Source organism: Drosophila erecta, unplaced genomic scaffold (genome assembly GCF_003286155.1).
Source record: "Drosophila erecta strain 14021-0224.00,06,07 unplaced genomic scaffold, DereRS2 tig00000055-arrow-pilon, whole genome shotgun sequence".
Lineage (NCBI taxonomy): Eukaryota > Metazoa > Arthropoda > Insecta > Diptera > Drosophilidae > Drosophila > Drosophila erecta.
Window position 1 is genome coordinate 4,577,736 of NW_020825200.1, and position 17,104 is coordinate 4,594,839.

The window sequence follows — 17,104 nt, forward strand, 5'->3', positions numbered from 1 at the left end:
ACACCTATGCGCCATGCGCACCACCGCTCACACACACACGCGGATTAATTCAAGTGTATGCCAGCATTTGAATTGGACGTTGGACAAAGCGAGAGCGCTGCGACTTCCCCATTGACGAAACACCCGTAGTATCCGAGTGATGGTAGACACTCTCGTCTGTACCTGTACCTGTAACTGTACCTGTACCGAGTGGCTCATGGAAAGTATCTGGTTTATTGGAGGCAGATACAACGTGTATCTATACGGCAGTATCTTCTATCTGTGCCTATAGATGCAGTAACCACCCAATCTACCTATCCACATAACTCAGCACAGCGGTAGATAAATTAAGAAATAGGTACAAGCAGCCAATAAATGTTGTACCGAATATTATTTCAACACATACTTAGTATCCGAGTGTAGGGTTAACCATTTGCACAGCAGGTACACGCAGCCAGGCAGCACTGGCGGTATCCGGATGGCTGCGCTGGCTCACACAGATACAGATGCAAATGCAGATACAGATACAGATACGAGTACCAAAGCGCCAGAATACCAGAACGTATGCTCGCGAGCGAAAGCGCTCTCAGCTGGCAGCTGGTAGCTGGTAGCTTAGCAGCCGCCGCAGTTTCAGTTTCAGTGTCAGTTTGCGTTTGCGTTCAGTTCTTCGTCGTTCGCGCTGCCTGAATGTAGTTGCCCCTCCTGCGGTCGAGCGGGAATTCGGGCAGGAATCGAGTTGAATCGAGTCCAATCGGAACAGAACGGATCGGATCGTGCTGCGTGAAAACACGTTTCGCCCAGGCCCAAGATACACTTTTGCGTATTCCTGGAGTGCTTCGCTTACCATCTGGTAATGGTATTTCGGTTCTGTTGCTCTCACTACCGTAGACCCGTTGAATTGTGGCGCATTTAAATAGCTGGCGTTGTTTGTTTGTTTGCTGGCTAGCGCGACCATAACACAGAGTACAACAAAGACGGCAAGGCACGAGCACGAGTATCTCGCAGTCTGAGTATCTGAAGGCGCTCCGAAAAGTATCTAATGTGCGCGGCAGCAGTACAGTGAATACGGTCTCTTCTGGCAGCGTCCAAAAAATATACGAGTATAATGCCAATAAACCAAAAACACGTTTTATGCCATTGGTGTTTTGCTCTTCTCGGAAATAGGCCCCATCTCAATAGAAATCCAAAGGTGAGCTCGACTGGAGTAATTGCGTCTTTTTCGGGCTTGCTGCAATCTGCAGTCGCAGATTTATTTGGCCAGCCAACCAACCACCCTCCACCAAAATAAACTCCGCAGCCGGAGTTACATGTAACATTCCTCCCCCCTGCCCTTGTGTAGACCCATATGTATCTTTAATGTTTTCCTGCCGTTTGTATCGCGACAGAGCGCCTGCGCTCTCTTTTCAGAAGCAATTCTTTGCAAAATTCTCCGGCGGTGGCTGTTGTTTGCAAATGTTTATGCCCCACGCCATTTGTTAATAGCAGATGACACATCTGTGCAGGTTGAAGTCTTCAGCCGCTCACGCCACCCGAAAAAAACAGAAGGAAAACAGCACTGAAAACCAGATAGCACCAGCCCAAGTTTCGGGGGTCAGTGTCTCGCGAGGAGTGTGCAGACTGACCTACTTCGATTACGGTTAGGGTAGGACCTCATCTCGGGTCATGCACCCACGAAATCTGTGAGAGCAGTGCCCACTTCGGAGGCCCCAAGACTCCAAGATTCAAAACTCCCCATCGTCCGGCTGCCTGATGCCCAGATTAGTCAATCCGTCGCTGTGCGTGGCCAGTTTCGAGTGTGCCAAGTGTGCCAAGTGGGCCGGTGTGCCCAGTTCCCTGTGCCCAGATAACGAGTCGTTGGCCGACAAACAGCTGGCCATCCAGTCCAGTCAACGAGGGCCATATAACCATAGTTCGCAGTGTGTGCGACTACGCGCCTTACATCTCCGGCGATTAGCGAAAAGGAAGCCTGTAGCAGGAAGCCTATCGGTCTGCCCATCTAATCGCCAATCGCGAAGCGAGCTGCAAACAAATCTGGAATTGAAACCCGTGTACACTGAGAGAAACTCGCCCTCCTAGTACTAAGTACACATTGCCATAGGCCGTATGTAGGCGTATTTATCATGTTCTAAAAAAGAACTGCATAACCGAGCAAGTAACTCAGTTGTTAAATACCAAACATCCGCCTAATTTGTTTACGTGCTCAATTTATAAACGCGTGAAAACTGCTTCCTATTACAAAACTGATTTTAGAATTGGCTTGGTCACAAGGAGAGAGAAATTTATTTGTGATGAGAAGATATTTGGGTTTGTGCTACGCAAAAACACGTGATATGCAAATAGTACAAAGTTCTGCAGAAACTTTTGTTGGTAACATAAACACAGTTTTGTTTAGCAAAAAGTTTATCCAACCATACTCTCGAATATACAAGTAAATGTATTTTGAAATCTTGCAGAGGATCCAGACTTTCCCCATACGTTTTTTTTTCAACTGATCCGCTTGATAACATTTCACCCCAGTGTAGGAGTAGTCGGAATTCTCATCGCCGAACGGCACAAGTAGGAAATCTTATCAGACGGCCACCTGCAAAATTGGTTCCCAGTGCAAGCAAACCCAGCTCTCCACTCCCGCTGCAGTGGACTTTGGGAGAGCTACGAACTCTGGGAACCACCGCATCTCCAATGGTGCCTGGTACTGGTGCACTGGTCAGTGTTCCCTGGCCGGACTGCGAATACAGCTGTTTATGAAGCCCATTCCCTGAGCCCTCGAGTGTCTGGCATTGAATTCAGCGTTTATCGGTTGTTCTTGACGCTGTCGTCGTTTCTCAACTGGCCTTTGTGTTTGTATCTGTATCTGTATCTGTGTTTGTAAATATATCTGTGTCTGTGTCTGTGTCTGTATCTGTATCTGTAGGTGTGTCTGTATCGGTGTCTGGGCATTGTTCAGTAATTAGAAATTCATGCTGCTAGCTGCCATTGAGCAACTATTGAGCCGGAGACCTTTAGAACCGGGCGATGAGGGGAGGTGGTACTTCCTGGGCTGTGATGTAATATTAAGAGTGCTTCATGTACGCATCTGGCTGTGTGAGCTCGTCAAATCGATATGGGCAACACCTTCATTTAAATTATGCTCGAATTGCATCGCTTTCCACTTACCAATTCCCTTTCGTTGCAGAGCTGAGAGCTGAGTGGTGCAGCCCACTTTACACGTGTACTTCCAATGCAGATGCCAATCCCGAGTGTATTCAATTAAAAAGCAGCATTCAAAGTCGCAAAATACTTATCACAAGAATATAAAGCATAAATCAATTGAGCCAAATGCTGACGCCATATGCCAATAGCGATTGCAGCAGGAACTAAACGCATTCTCAAATAAAACGACACAAACGAGCGCCATGAACGAACTGCAGGCCTCCAGTGTCCCGCTGGTGGACAAGTGCTCCTCCCACGCCGTCATCCTGCCGGCGGCCAAGAGTCCCAACAAGGTCTCCGATTCGGCGGCCACCGCGGCACCCAATGCCGTTCTCTACACGAGCGGGAACATGTCCATATCTACGCTCTCCACGGGCAGCGGCAGCCTGGTTCCGAATCCGAATCCGAGTCCCAATCCCAAACAGGAGCCAGTGCCCCTCCTCAGCCAACTGAAGCTGACTAACGACCTGAAGCAGAACAGCCACGGGTGAGTTGCTAGACTTATGAAACATAAAACTCTTTTAAGACTACTACGTACCGGACTCACAATGATGTAACACATTTCCAATTGCACATCATCGTATACCTAAGCATAATTGCATTAACCGGGATTAGGAGGCCGTTTCGGGTTACCCAGGAACCTGTCACTCCAGCTGTGGGGATTATGGCGGTGGCGGACTGAAGTGCGTCCCCTGACCCTGAACTGCTGGGTAGTATCGCATTCGTTCCTGCGGCCACTCGGCAATTTCCGCTCCTGCCTGCCAAGGACACTGGCTGTCCTGTGGGCGGCAAGTGGCTAGGTGGGTGGCAGGGCGGCCCAGTATCAGCAACTAATCACGCTGTCAGAAGTCGTTTTTCCGCTGAGGTGACACTTCTATTTTTAACACCTAAGCGCATAAAACCATTACAAAAATCAAAGCGATTCGTGGGGAGTGGGATCTCGGGAGGGAGCTATTAATAAGACCGTCGAGTCAAAATTAGCACGCATCTGTAATGCTCATATCTGCCATCCGCTTGGAACATGCCACCCGCCAGGACATTTGAGGTGCGCCGGATGAGGAAGGGCAGAAGCAGCAGAAGAGGCAGCAACTGCCTGGAAAATCGATGGCTCGACTCCGTCCTCCGTCCTCCGCCCTCCGTCTCACAAATCGCGTGTCAGCAGGGTAATGGTGCCAGCCACGCCTCCTCATAAATTATGCAAAGTTGTATAGAAATTTTAGAGCTGCTGCTCAAGAACCAAAAACCCTGCGTCTTAAGTTGCATTTGAACTGAAACACTGAAACACTGACACACTGTCTGCCCATCAGCCCTGGACTTTTGTGCTAACCAATTTAATTAAAATGCAAATGAAAAATCTATTGGTACTTGGTACTGGAACACGCCCACGAACCAATCAGTGCAGATACACCAACGTAATTAAACTAGTGGGCAGCTGGGGCCTTTTGAAGGACAGCATCCCTCCCTGAATGCTGCACAATTCCAGCAATCAGGTTGGTTGGCGGCCAGGTCGCAGTTCCCAGTTCCCAGGTCCAAGGACCCGATGGGAAGCAAGCAGGAAGGCGGCCATAAAGAGCGCCTTAAATGCCAACCTATCCTGCGTGTCCTTTCGACCCGGTCCACCCCCTTCAGGCCCACTGTCGGCGCTGCCATAAATAATAGGCCACAAACAAACGCACATACACGTATGTACAATGTGCGGCGAGGGAAAGCAGAGAAAAAACAAGTAACAGTGAATGAAACGCCGCCAAAAGGCAAAAAGCCGTAAAAGCCATAAGACCAAGCAAAACAATACCAGGAGGCAGACAAAGCAGGTCCTGGGGGTCCTTCGAGCAGCACCGAACGTGGGCTTCCCTCTACTCAGGGTTTTCTATCCTATCAACCGTAAGATGAGATGAGCCCGAAATGACCACAGTTTTGAAAAGTCGTGCTAATATTTTTGGGGAAACATAATTAGTTAAGGAGATGGCAAAACATCCTTGAGCTTTCAAAGTGTTTTTAAGCTTTCTCAAAATCCGTGCACATACATATATGTATATATGAATTCAGTTGTAGTTTTTGAAGAGCTTTAAGTATTGTGAGTAAATCTCGGAACTATCCATGCACGCAACTTGCCACATAGCTGCACAGTGCAGCCGATATACCCCTTCACGTGGCAGCAGCACAGCAGAAGGACCTCGCGGCGCCGCACGCCTGGAAAAATCGAACAAGCCGCCAAGCTGTCCAACGTCGTGCCGCAGTCAGCAGTCAGCAGTTGGACTCCGCTCGGCTTTTCAGCCTTTTAGTCCTGCGGCAACATCGCGTCTGTGTGCGGCACTCCGTCAGTTTGATTTTCGGCCTAAAATATTTATGTGCTTATTAGGAAAACGCTTCAGCAGCCATTCGCCACCCTCTTTATTGAGCTGCCAGTTTGCAGTTGCCGTGCTCCACCACGTGCTGACTTTTTACGTGTGATTTCTCTTCCTTTTTGTCTATGTGATTTTTTGGCAAGTGAACGAGACTGTGCGACGTGTACGCCGGCCGGTTATGTAATGTGAAGTTGCCGCCAGCTCAGCGACAACGATAAAAGTCCTGGGTGCAGTGTTAGACTTTGAGGCGCCACGCCGTCCCCCAAGTTTTCCCCGCTTTCCATTGACAACCTGTGCACCCTTGAGCCGCTCGGACGACCACAAAAGTCAGCCAGCAAACACACTCGAGGCATGTTGACCTTCTGCCCGCCTCGAGGGCACGGAGAAGGGAGCAGCAGCGGTCCTGGACAGGAGCTGCTCCCACGCTCGGGAACGTCCGCCCCACATCCATTTCCCGCCACCCGCCATCCGCCCCCCACACTTCCGTTTGCATATTTGATTGGCCTTGCCGCGTTTCCCTAATAACGTAAATGGTCCGGGCATTAAAGCCACATGATTGTTCCCATGCAAAACGCTTGAATAATTGCCGCCGACTTGAGTGCACGTGAGTTGTAGGTGGATTGATAAAGACAGGTCCATGGCAAGTGCTGCGTAATTTCATTTTCTTAAAAATGATGATTAACTTATATAGAAATATTAACGCCTGATAATTGCTCACAAAGTTCGGGTTTAAGTGACCATAAAAAGTTTATTACTAAAAGTGCTCGCTCAACCAGCCGTTTGTTGCTATAATTCAAAACTCATGACGTTTTCTTAGCAATCACTACAGACGCGCGTTTAATTGAGTTCTCCTTGAGAGCTTGTAAAGGATCCTAGACTTCTCACTACATATTTATGAAAATTGCACACGAATACGCTGGAATTTAAGAGCTTTAATTGGCACTTTTCGCAAGGCGCCACTCCTGCTGTCCAAGATACCATCGTTGGCACACTGGCTTTTATAAATACTTTTATTAATCGCAGTGGACCCGCCCGCTCCGTTCCAGGCATTTATAAATCGCTTAATTGTCGTTAAGCGGGATGATCTAACGCCAGCTGATATTTCCGGCTGTGCCTAATCGGTGCGAACACAATGTAACTGCCCCGCGGCCCCAAGGTTCACAAAACTATGTGGAAACTATAACTAGAGTGTGCCGCAGTCGGCAGATATCAAGTGATTACCAGTTACCAGTTACCAGTAGCAGCTGCTGCTTTATGACTGGCTATCAATCAATTAAGCAGGGCCGCCATCGGTGCCCTCGAACCTGGCAACAATTGCCACGCATTAAGATTGATAAGCAATCAAGTGAACCCGGAAGGGATTGCGTGACCGACTCCATTTGAATCCCATTGAGTGGCTGCAAGGAGAAGACTGGAGTTCTGCCTCCCGCTAAAACGGAAGCCAAACACAGATACACGCTTACACATACAAAATCCCTGCTGTTCAGAGTGCATTTCGCAAGACAAAGTGCCTCAGACTTCGTCGAGTCTTCGTTGAGTTGGGTTCAGGCTGGTTCGTTAGCACTGCACTTTGGGTGCATGCGCACTCGAAATGTACCCGTTCTGGGTGCTCGTGCACCGAGTTATTCGCGGGAAATGATTCGCAATGCCACCACGCACACAGATACAACTTGCCCGATACTGAGAGTCATGTTTATCGTAGCTGAAAGAGGCCAAAGCAGAGCAAAGCAAAGCGAAGCGATTCGAAAGCAAAAGCAAAGGCAAAAACAAAGCACAGCAGCAATTGTTTATAGGAGTGTTTATCTGTATGTATCGCAAATGTATCTGTATCTGCATCTGTATCTGTATTCACTTAGCATGGCCCACCGCCAACAGCTGACTTTCCCCGCGTCTAGCCCCCAATTTCAGTTTAATGTCTTGCCATTACGACCGCCCCGAGTTGCAGCCCGAAATTATAGAAATTATAGGAATTATATTGCAGCGCATTCCAGGAGCTAATTGTTTACTCTACACAAATGGAGTCTATAGTGCGTGCTAGGCATAGTAGCAGTACTACCTATAGGCAGGAAACAAAGGCGGCTAGTATCTCTTGATGCATTTGTATCTTATGCAGTGAGTACTCCCCACTACGAACCCATGGCGAACACACTGAAAGCGTGCTTTTATAGGACTTCATTTCCCTAAGCACGCAGTCCACACTTTAAAAAGTCCACCATCTGGCAGGCTTCACTGTTCCGCCTTACATTGTTAGGTTTCCCCGAGTTCTCGGCACGCCAGTGATAAGTAGTTCAGCTTGATACACTGACCTTTAATCCCCGCGTGCTGCACACCCAGCAACTGCTGATTACTGGCTGCTTTGCACGTCGACGGCTTCCCAATCAATCAATTTCGACCAACTAGCTCAACTAATTTGCACCCAAAAGATGTAATGTTAATTGGCATTGGCCCGCTGCATCGGCGGCGTCGGCGGACTTATCAATCGAAGTCGGTCGACGGCATGCGAGCGAACACTAATGAAAACGCACTCGGCTCTTTGGCCAAGGTACGACAGACGTTCCATGTTTCATGAATGAAACAAAACCACTCTGAACTTTGGTCTTCGTCCAACGTGGGATGAATGGGTGGCGGCGGATGACGGCTGTGACACAACCGTGTGATGAGGGGGCACGCATGGGGAACTGAGTGACTGACGCTGCTGATTGATCCATTGATTGACCATTTAGGTCGTTTAGGGGCGGCATCAACCCCAAGTGCACGGCATGAACCGCTGAAGTGAGTTGTGCTGGGTGTTTGAGAGTAATCATGGAGCTGACGTTGACCCGCTGCGTCAGCGCGGAGAGTGGGGGCATTCAGAACTCCAGTTTCGAGACCGCTGCCTCCCAATCCCAATCCCAGGAGGACGTCAGTCGCCGGAGGTCCGCCGCCTATGCCGCGGCCTATGCGGAAATGCTGCGCGATGCAGGACACCAGCGCTCCATGTCCTTGGTGCAGACCAAGCTGACCAAGAACGGCTGCTGTGTCAGTGCCCTGAAAAAAAGGACCAAGTAGGAATCAACGCAATGCGCCGGAGATTCAGTTGAAATGACTCACAACTAAGCAAAGCTCATCTCTGCTTCCTTTCAGGTCCCAGAACAATCTGTGCAATGGCGGCTTGGGCAGCAACAACCATGCCTTGGCACCCAAGGTGGCCAACAACAGCGGTGGCAGTCCGAATGGCCAGAAGAAGGGAACCATCGCCTTGACCCATCTGCCCCAACGGCCGCCGGTGGACATCGAGTTCTGTGATATATCCTACTCAGTGACCGATAGCCATCGGCGTGGATTCAAGACCATCCTGAAGAGCGTCTCGGGCAAGTTCCGGAATGGAGAGATCACAGCTATCATGGGACCCTCAGGAGCCGGAAAGAGCACACTGATGAACATCCTGGCGGGCTACAAGTGAGTCAGCCAAGACCATTTTATCGGTTGCACTTTGATATGAACAGTCTTAACTGTCTTAAAGAAAGATGATACTTCATGTCGTAGTGTCATTGTTAAATGACTTTAAGCTGATAGTATAACTACACCTTTTCATGACCAACTAATGGAGCTCCGCACTTTTACAGAACCTCCCAGCTCAGCGGCTCAGTACTGATCAACAGCAAGGAGCGGAATCTGCGCCGCTTCCGCAAGCTCTCCTGCTACATCATGCAGGACGATGTGCTGATCGCCAATCTGACCGTTCGCGAGGCCATGATGGTGGCCGCCAATCTGAAGCTGGGCAAGAACATGATCAGCTACGCCAAGGTGGTGGTGGTGGAGGAGATCCTCGAGACGATTGGCCTCAAGGAGTCGGTGAACACGCTGACCTGCAATCTGTCTGGCGGCCAAAGGAAGCGACTGTCCATTGCCCTCGAACTGGTCAACAATCCACCCGTGATGTTCTTCGACGAACCCACCTCCGGACTGGACAGCTCCACCTGCTTCCAGCTCATATCGCTGCTGAGATCGTTGGCCAGAGGAGGACGCACCATAGTGTGCACAATCCATCAGCCGTCGGCGCGACTCTTCGAGAAGTTCGACCATCTCTATCTGCTGGCCCAGGGCCAGTGCGTTTACGAGGGCAGAGTGAAGGGCCTGGTGCCGTACCTATCATCCCTGGGCTACGAATGCCCCTCATATCACAATCCCGCTGACTACGTCCTGGAGGTGGCGTCCGGGGAGTACGGCGATGCTGTTCCCAAGCTGGTGGATGCGGTAAAGAGCGGGGCTTGCAAGAAGTATTCGCACAAGGATTATGTACTGACGCTGGCCCAAAAGGGATGCCACAATGACATTGTCAAGGGCAGTGGCAGCGGTGCGGAGAATGCCATGGCCATCTTGACCCTGGAGGATGAGAAGCCGCCGTTGGAGGACAGGCAGCTGGAGCCCTCGTTACCCGTCGAGGATCCTGCGGAGCTGAAACCACCGAAGCTGGAGACGCAGCAGTCCCAGAACTCCGACTGCAGCGTGGTCATTATGCCCACCAATGCCGTGGACGACAGTTGCAGCTTTAGCTCCTCGAAGGGCACCCACAATGCGGTGGGCTCCGGATCGGGTGGACCCAGTGCCGTGGTGGGCTGCATGACCTCGCTGCTGGATTCACACGAGAGCGTGGTCACATTGCCCAACAAGACGGGTTTCCCCACCAGCGGCTGGACGCAATTCTGGATCCTGCTCAAGCGCTCATTCCGCACCATCCTGCGCGACAAAATGCTGACTCACATGCGCCTCTTCTCCCACGTGATCGTTGGAGCCATCATCGGCATGATCTACTATGATGTGGGCAACGAGGCCAGCAAGATCATGAGCAATGCGGGATGCATCTTCTTTGTCTCCCTATTCACCACCTTCACGGCCATGATGCCCACCATTCTGACCTGTGAGTTCATCGATTTCGAGGTTTGCCAGCCAAAAATAATCTGGAATCTTTAATTCGCAGTTCCCACCGAAATGTCAGTGTTCGTAAGGGAGCATCTCAACTACTGGTACTCCCTGAAGGCCTTCTACTTCGCCAAGACCATAGCGGACATGCCCTTTCAGGTGATTAATATTCATCCAATATAATGCCTGAAGCATTATCTAATCCTATATGTTCTCTTGCAGATTGTCTTCTCCAGCGTCTACGTCCTGGTGGTGTACTACCTAACCTCACAGCCAATGGAATTGGAGCGGGTCTCGATGTTCGTGCTGATCTGCGTGCTCAACTCCCTGGTGGCACAGTCGCTGGGACTGCTGATCGGGGCGGGAATGAATATCGAGACGGGTGTGTTCCTCGGCCCAGTGACGACCATACCCACGATATTGTTCTCCGGGTTCTTTGTGAACTTTGACACCATTCCGGGCTACCTGCAGTGGGTCACCTACGTCAGTTATGTGCGCTATGGCTTCGAAGGTGGGTTGGTATCTGATTATCTTTACATATGCGTAACTCACATTATTCTTAATCTTTCAGGTGCCATGGTGGCCATCTATGGAATGGATCGGGCCAAGATGCAGTGCAATCAAATGTACTGCCACTACCGCGTGCCCAAGAAGTTTCTGGAGGAGATGTCCATGGACAACGCTCTGTTTTGGGTGGACGCCGTTGCCCTGATCGGAATCTTCTTTGCCCTGCGCATCATCGCCTACTTCGTGCTGCGATGGAAACTGCACATGATCCGCTAAGCGGACAGCTTGTGGGATTTGTTCTTAGTCTAGGGCTATCATTATCACCATATGTTAGAGATCACCTGTACATAGAAGGGGTTTGGGGCCTAGTGCGAGCGGTGGATAGTGGGGCGTTTGGGATCCCAAGGAAGCAGGATTGTAGCTAGATGATGTAGCTTTACCGCATTCTGAAACTTCTCCCGTCGCGCTTTGTACGTTTATACAGACAGACAGACATGCACACGCAACGCATCGGTATCTAGAAGACGATTCTAAATATATACCCATGGATATATATACACCCGTACAGTAGCTGTTCTGCATACCACAAAACAAAAGAAAACAAAATGGAATTTACATAGAACTATGAATAGATATTAACTAGGTATTAACTAGTACCCACGTAGAGCCCCACTTCAACACACACTTCAATCGAGGTATAATTCTTGTGACCAAGCAGAAAAGAGTCTGAACTTAAGTAGGTTGAAAACATAACAAATTGTAGACAAAGATCCTTTAAAGCGGAAACCGAATCGGTGCAGAGTTTAGGACACGACTTTCTCCCAACGTTCTTCACTCCGTCCCTAAGTTGTACTCCCAAATACACCACCTTTCTACACTCTTCTTTTGACAATCGATTTCGAAACCAGAAAGGACGCGGCGTGCAAGCAAACGGAAGTTAGGGCAAGTGTGGAGAGCGGAAAACGGATAGCGGAAAGCAGAAAGCGGAAACGGAAACAGAAATCATTCCCTTGTGATAGAAAGCGGTGCAGTCCGGGCTGGGAAATCCACATCCCGGACAGGAAAGGTAGAACCAACAAATCGGAGAAGGGAACCTGGCCAACTGGTGATATAAAGCAATTACTATTTTTACGGTGGGATGCAATCGGATTTGTGTTAGCTGCGCGTATTTGTGATTATTACATTTTAATTTAGTACATGTTTAGTTTAATTTTATACGTCTACATTTGTCATGCCAAAATAAATGCAATTTTCATTTAAGCCGCACACTCTCCTTCCTTCCGAAGCCCCTCCCAAAATATTTTTTAGTATTAGCTTTGGATCTGAAACACATTGGAGTGATACACAAACCGAGTTTAACTACAGAAATCGATGGCAACATATTCAGGCTCCTTTCGAAAGGAGATTGTAAGCATTGTAATTATTTATTAAGCAATCTGTTGAAAACGCCCTTGGAAATATCTGTTGAGTATGGTGTGTTGTATATTTCGGTAGTTCGTAGCCCATGTTACCCTGTACATTAACGTTAAAGAATGGCCATTACTGTACACACAACCCATGAAAATTACTGTCAAAATATGGTAGAGTATTTTTAATAAAGAATCCAAAACATCATCGATACCTTAAGAGGAAAATTATTTATAATAATTGTCGTATTTTAATAGGAAATTTAAATGAGGCCCACTCGATAGAGGGCGCTATACGCCAACCTCCTAAAGGTATGCAAAGGTTCGCATTGTTTATTTCGAATTTGCTTAGCTGCGTTCGAATTCGTTTCGAAAATGTCGAAGAGGTTCGTGTATATGCTTGGAATTTCAAATGTTTTTTATTTTACATATATTCTACATGTTTAACGTTCTAGCGAGTTGCAATGTAGCAGAGCGAATTCGATAGGCAAGAGCGAATTCGGTTCATGAACCATTTAAATGAAGGCAACCAAATATGTAGCATATGCTTAGGCGCTACGTGTTAAAATCAATTTTATTAAATAAAATGGATATCACATAACAAACAAATATATGTTTAAATACATTAATTAAGCATAAGAATTATGGAATAACTTTCAACAATTTTCTTTAAGCTTTATTTAATTTTTATTAAGCTTTATTACTGTCGCCGCCGCAAGAACGTAAAATTTCTACAGTCACTTAATTTAAATCAAATAAATTTAAATATATAATTGTATTATACATTTTTTATAAATTATTATATTTGGATGGTTATAATTTATACTGTGAAGCTGTTGTTTTTTGCAAATGTGAAGAAATTATAAATGTATAGTTTCAAATTAATTTAGAAATTTTCAGAAAGTTTTCATGGCTTAATTAAATGATCCTCAAAACTTTTAAAATTAAGATGATCGATCAGTTGCCCCTGAATAATAGTATCGTGACACTCAGAATAAAACAATCCCCTTTATGCGGTTAAAAAACGTGTGCCCCTAAACTGAATGCCGAAGAATGCGTTAGGATACATCCAGATAGCGGAAAACTCACGTGTGTGTAAAGAAAAATTAAATTAATTCTCAAAATTGAATAAATTACGCGAATTATGTAACAGGCGAACAGGAATGGCCGTCGAGCAGCAGCAGAAGCAGGAGCAAAAACGGAGGCAGCTGGGAAAACCGCTTAGGAGCACTCACATCCACATTCTCTGCCACTCTCACTCTGGCACACACACACACACACATTGCCCCGGGAAATGCTTTTCCCCCAAAAAGTCAAATAGTATTAAGTACGTGAAGAAGCAGCAGCAGCAGCCGACACACTCGAGAAAAGCGGAAAAGCGGCGGGAGAGGGGGAGAGAAAGAGAGGAAGCGAGCTAGCAAGCGGGCCATAAAACATTTTCACATTTTCCACCGCCACGAGTGAAGAGGGGTGGCTTCTTAAGGGGGTTGTCACACTATCGGAAAATGCCAGAGGAACAGACATTGAGTCGGAGAGGGATGGAGAGCGTGTGTGTGGAATCATCAAAGGTTTGCCGCAGCGGCTTTTCCGTCTTTGTGGCAAATCCTCAAAGGAATTTTCCGATATTTGTAGCAGGCAACCAGCAGTCAGCAGCAGGAAAACTTGACCAAAGAAAAACCATGCACACTCTCAACCCCGACATCGAATTTTCCGACATTTTCGTTTTACTTTTTTTTATTTGCTTTTTTTTGCGCTCGGCCAGAGAAAATTCGCTTTTCATATGTGACTGGCAAACGCAGACAAACACACACATCGATGGGAAACTGCTGGCTGACGTCGATCCATTTGGCGAGCGATTTATGTGAGCTTTTCTCGGCCGTCATGTGCTTTTCCCGATGTCGCCAAGAGATTGGTAATGGTTTTGGCCCGGTCATAAAGCAATAGACGCCGCTTGACGACGAGCTGGCGAAAAAGCCTTCGCCTTGGAGCCGCTACCAAATTTGGTCGACTATTAAAAACCTCATTATTGTGGCAAACAAAAAAGGCCTGACATAAACACGCGCATAAACATAAAATTTGATGACACGAAAAAACGCGGGCCCTCGCATAAATTAGGCGAATCAATGAAATTGATTTTCAGCCTTTGTAATGATGGATTCAAATTGAGATTGAAAGAGATGTCTGGGTATGCTGAAAGTGGCTGGGAAACAAGGATGCTCAGTTTTTCAATATGGGGTATGTGCTTTTATTAAGCGATATCAATTTAAAAATTAACAATTTAAATTATCTAAATAATATTTCAAGCTAAGTGTTTTGGACAACTTTGTTTTCTTAATCTACATGGTTTTTAAGGGCACAAAAACTTCGGTGCAGTCATGACTGAACTCTCCTTTTTGCTGTGGCCTTTAAAAGTGAGTTAATGCCAATATCAACAGCTGGTCCATAACGTAACCCGACCAACTATATTTGGCACACACGCGTGTCTGGATCTCAATCCAAAGTGTTAGGGGGAAATATAGGGGATTTAAGGGGCTATTATCATCAGTGAGCTCGCTGAATCATTTGGCGCGTGCTCAAACACAGCGAGTTGGGAAAAATGAAAACATTTGGCTGAGTTTTGCATTGTTTAGTCTGCTATGTGTGCGAGTTGATCCCCTCTGCCTTTTTGCCATCTAAACAAATGTTGCAATCGGTGTTTGTTTTTAGATCTTTCGATCTTTGCAGACGGCGAGGCGTCGCAAGTGTCTGCCAGAAATGTATTCATTATGAGCTTTTATGCTAAACTCAACTTAAGCATTTTTATACCTTTTATTCGTTTCTGATGCCATTCTCTAAATATCTGCATTCAAATTAAAAAAATTATTTTTTTTTAATTTTTTTGCCATTTTCCTGATGTATGATGTTGTAGAAATTCAAAAAAATTGGGAAATGTCCTAAGGCTGAAGTTCTAAGCTCCGTAACTCAACTTATCCTAATCGGATTTTGAAGTGGCATACCTCTAAATGTTTCTGACGCAATTCTCTAAATATCTGCATTCAAATTAAAAAATTTATTTTTTTTTAATTTTTTTGTCATTTTCCTGATGTATGATGTGTAGAAATTCAAAAAAATTGGGAAATGTCCTAAGGCTGAAGTTCTAAGCTCCGTAACTCAACTTATCCTAATCGGATTTTGAAGTGGCATACCTCTAAATGTTTCTGACGCAATTCTCTAAATATCTGCATTCAAATTAAAAAATTTATTTTTTTTTTAATTTTTTTGTCATTTTCCTGATGTATGATGTGTAGAAATTCAAAAAAATTGGGAAATGTCCTAAGGCTGAAGTTCTAAGCTCCGTAACTCAACTTATCCTAATCGGATTTTGAAGTGGCATACCTCTAAATGTTTCTGACGCAATTCTCTAAATATCTGCATTCAAATTTAAAAATTTATTTTTTTTTAATTTTTTTGTAATTTTCCTGATGTATGATGTTGTAGAAATTCAAAAAAATTGGGAAATGTCCTAAGGCTGAAGTTCTAAGCTCCGTAACTCAACTTATCCTAATCGGATTTTGAAGTGGCATACCTCTAAATGTTTCTGACGCAATTCTCTAAATATCTGCATTCAAATTAAAAAATTTATTTTTTTTTAATTTTTTGTCATTTTCCTGATGTATGATGTGTAGAAATTCAAAAAAATTGGGAAATGTCCTAAGGCTGAAGTTCTAAGCTCCGTAACTCAACTTATCCTAATCGGATTTTGAAGTGGCATACCTCTAAATGTTTCTGACGCAATTCTCTAAATATCTGCATTCAAATTTAAAAATTTATTTTTTTTAATTTTTTTGTAATTTTTCTTATGTATGATGTTGTAGAAATTCAAAAAAATTAAGAAATGGCCCAAGGCTGAAGTTCAAAGCTCCATAACTCAACTTATCTTAAGCGGATTTTGAAGTGGCATACCTCTAAATGTTTCTGATGCAATTCTCTAAATATCTGCATTCAAATTTAAAAATTTATTTTTTTTTAATTTTTTTGTCATTTTCCTCATGTATGATGTTGTAGAAATTCAAAAAAATTAAGAAATGGCCCAAGGCTGAAGTTCAAAGCTCCATAACTCAACTTATCTTAAGCGGATTTTGAAGTGGCATACCTCTAAATGTTTCTGATGCAATTCTCTAAATATCTGCATTCAAATTTAAAAATTTATTTTTTTTTAATTTTTTTGTCATTTTCCTGATGTATGATGTTGTAGAAATTCAAAAAAATTAAGAAATGGCCCAAGGCTGAAGTTCAAAGCTCCATAACTCAACTTATCCTAATCGGATTTTGAAGTGGCATACCTCTAAATGTTTCTGACGCAATTCTCTAAATATCTGCATTCAAATTTACAAATTTATTTTTTTTTAATTTTTTTGTAATTTTCCTGATGTATGATGTTGTAGAAATTCAAAAAAATTGGGAAATGTCCTAAGGCTGAACTTCTAAGCTCCGTAACTCAACTTATCCTAATCGGATTTTGAAGTGGCATACCTCTAAATGTTTCTGACGCAATTCTCTAAATATCTGCATTCAAATTTAAAAATTTATTTTTTTTTAATTTTTTTGTAATTTTTCTGATGTATGATGTTGTAGAAATTCAAAAAAATTGGGAAATGTCCTAAGGCTGAAGTTCTAAGCTCCGTAACTCAACTTATCCTAATCGGATTTTGAAGTGGCATACCTCTAAATGTTTCTGACGCAATTCTCTAAATATCTGCATTCAAATTAAAAAATTTATTTTTTTTTAATTTTTTT

At 45.3% G+C, this 17,104-nt stretch overlaps 1 protein-coding gene across 4 annotated transcripts; it reads left to right on the forward strand.

Annotated features, from left to right (window-relative positions):
* The first annotated feature begins 539 nt into the window (after positions 1 to 539).
* On the forward strand, positions 540 to 12,118 carry LOC6540622 (ATP-binding cassette sub-family G member 4). Of its 4 annotated transcripts, none has more exons than XM_001968620.3 (7): positions 540 to 1,168; positions 3,152 to 3,655; positions 8,637 to 8,951; positions 9,119 to 10,413; positions 10,474 to 10,574; positions 10,638 to 10,926; positions 10,987 to 12,118. In XM_001968620.3, the coding sequence occupies exons 2-7, from the start codon at positions 3,372 to 3,374 to the stop codon at positions 11,196 to 11,198; spliced, it is 2,496 nt and encodes an 831-aa protein (XP_001968656.1). In that variant the 5' UTR covers positions 540 to 1,168; positions 3,152 to 3,371; the 3' UTR covers positions 11,199 to 12,118. The 4 variants fall into 4 exon arrangements, with proteins under 4 accessions (XP_001968656.1, XP_026834550.1, XP_026834551.1 ...); XM_026978749.1 differs by having other exon boundaries at positions 540 to 829; XM_026978750.1 differs by lacking the exons at positions 540 to 1,168; positions 3,152 to 3,655 and adding an exon at positions 7,266 to 8,557 and having other exon boundaries at positions 8,616 to 8,951.
* Positions 12,119 to 17,104: the final 4,986 nt, after the last annotated feature.

What these genes read in the sequence shown, in the direction of transcription:
- LOC6540622 (XM_001968620.3), top strand. Translation starts at nt 3,372, where the DNA reads ATGAACGAACTGCAGGCCTCCAGTGTCCCGCTGGTGGACAAGTGCTCC. An exon ending in GATGCCCACCATTCTGACCT is followed by an intron (nt 10,414 to 10,473) that starts GTGAGTTCATCG and finishes TTTAATTCGCAG; the next exon opens with TTCCCACCGAAATGTCAGTG. An exon ending in TGTGCGCTATGGCTTCGAAG is followed by an intron (nt 10,927 to 10,986) that starts GTGGGTTGGTAT and finishes TTAATCTTTCAG; the next exon opens with GTGCCATGGTGGCCATCTAT.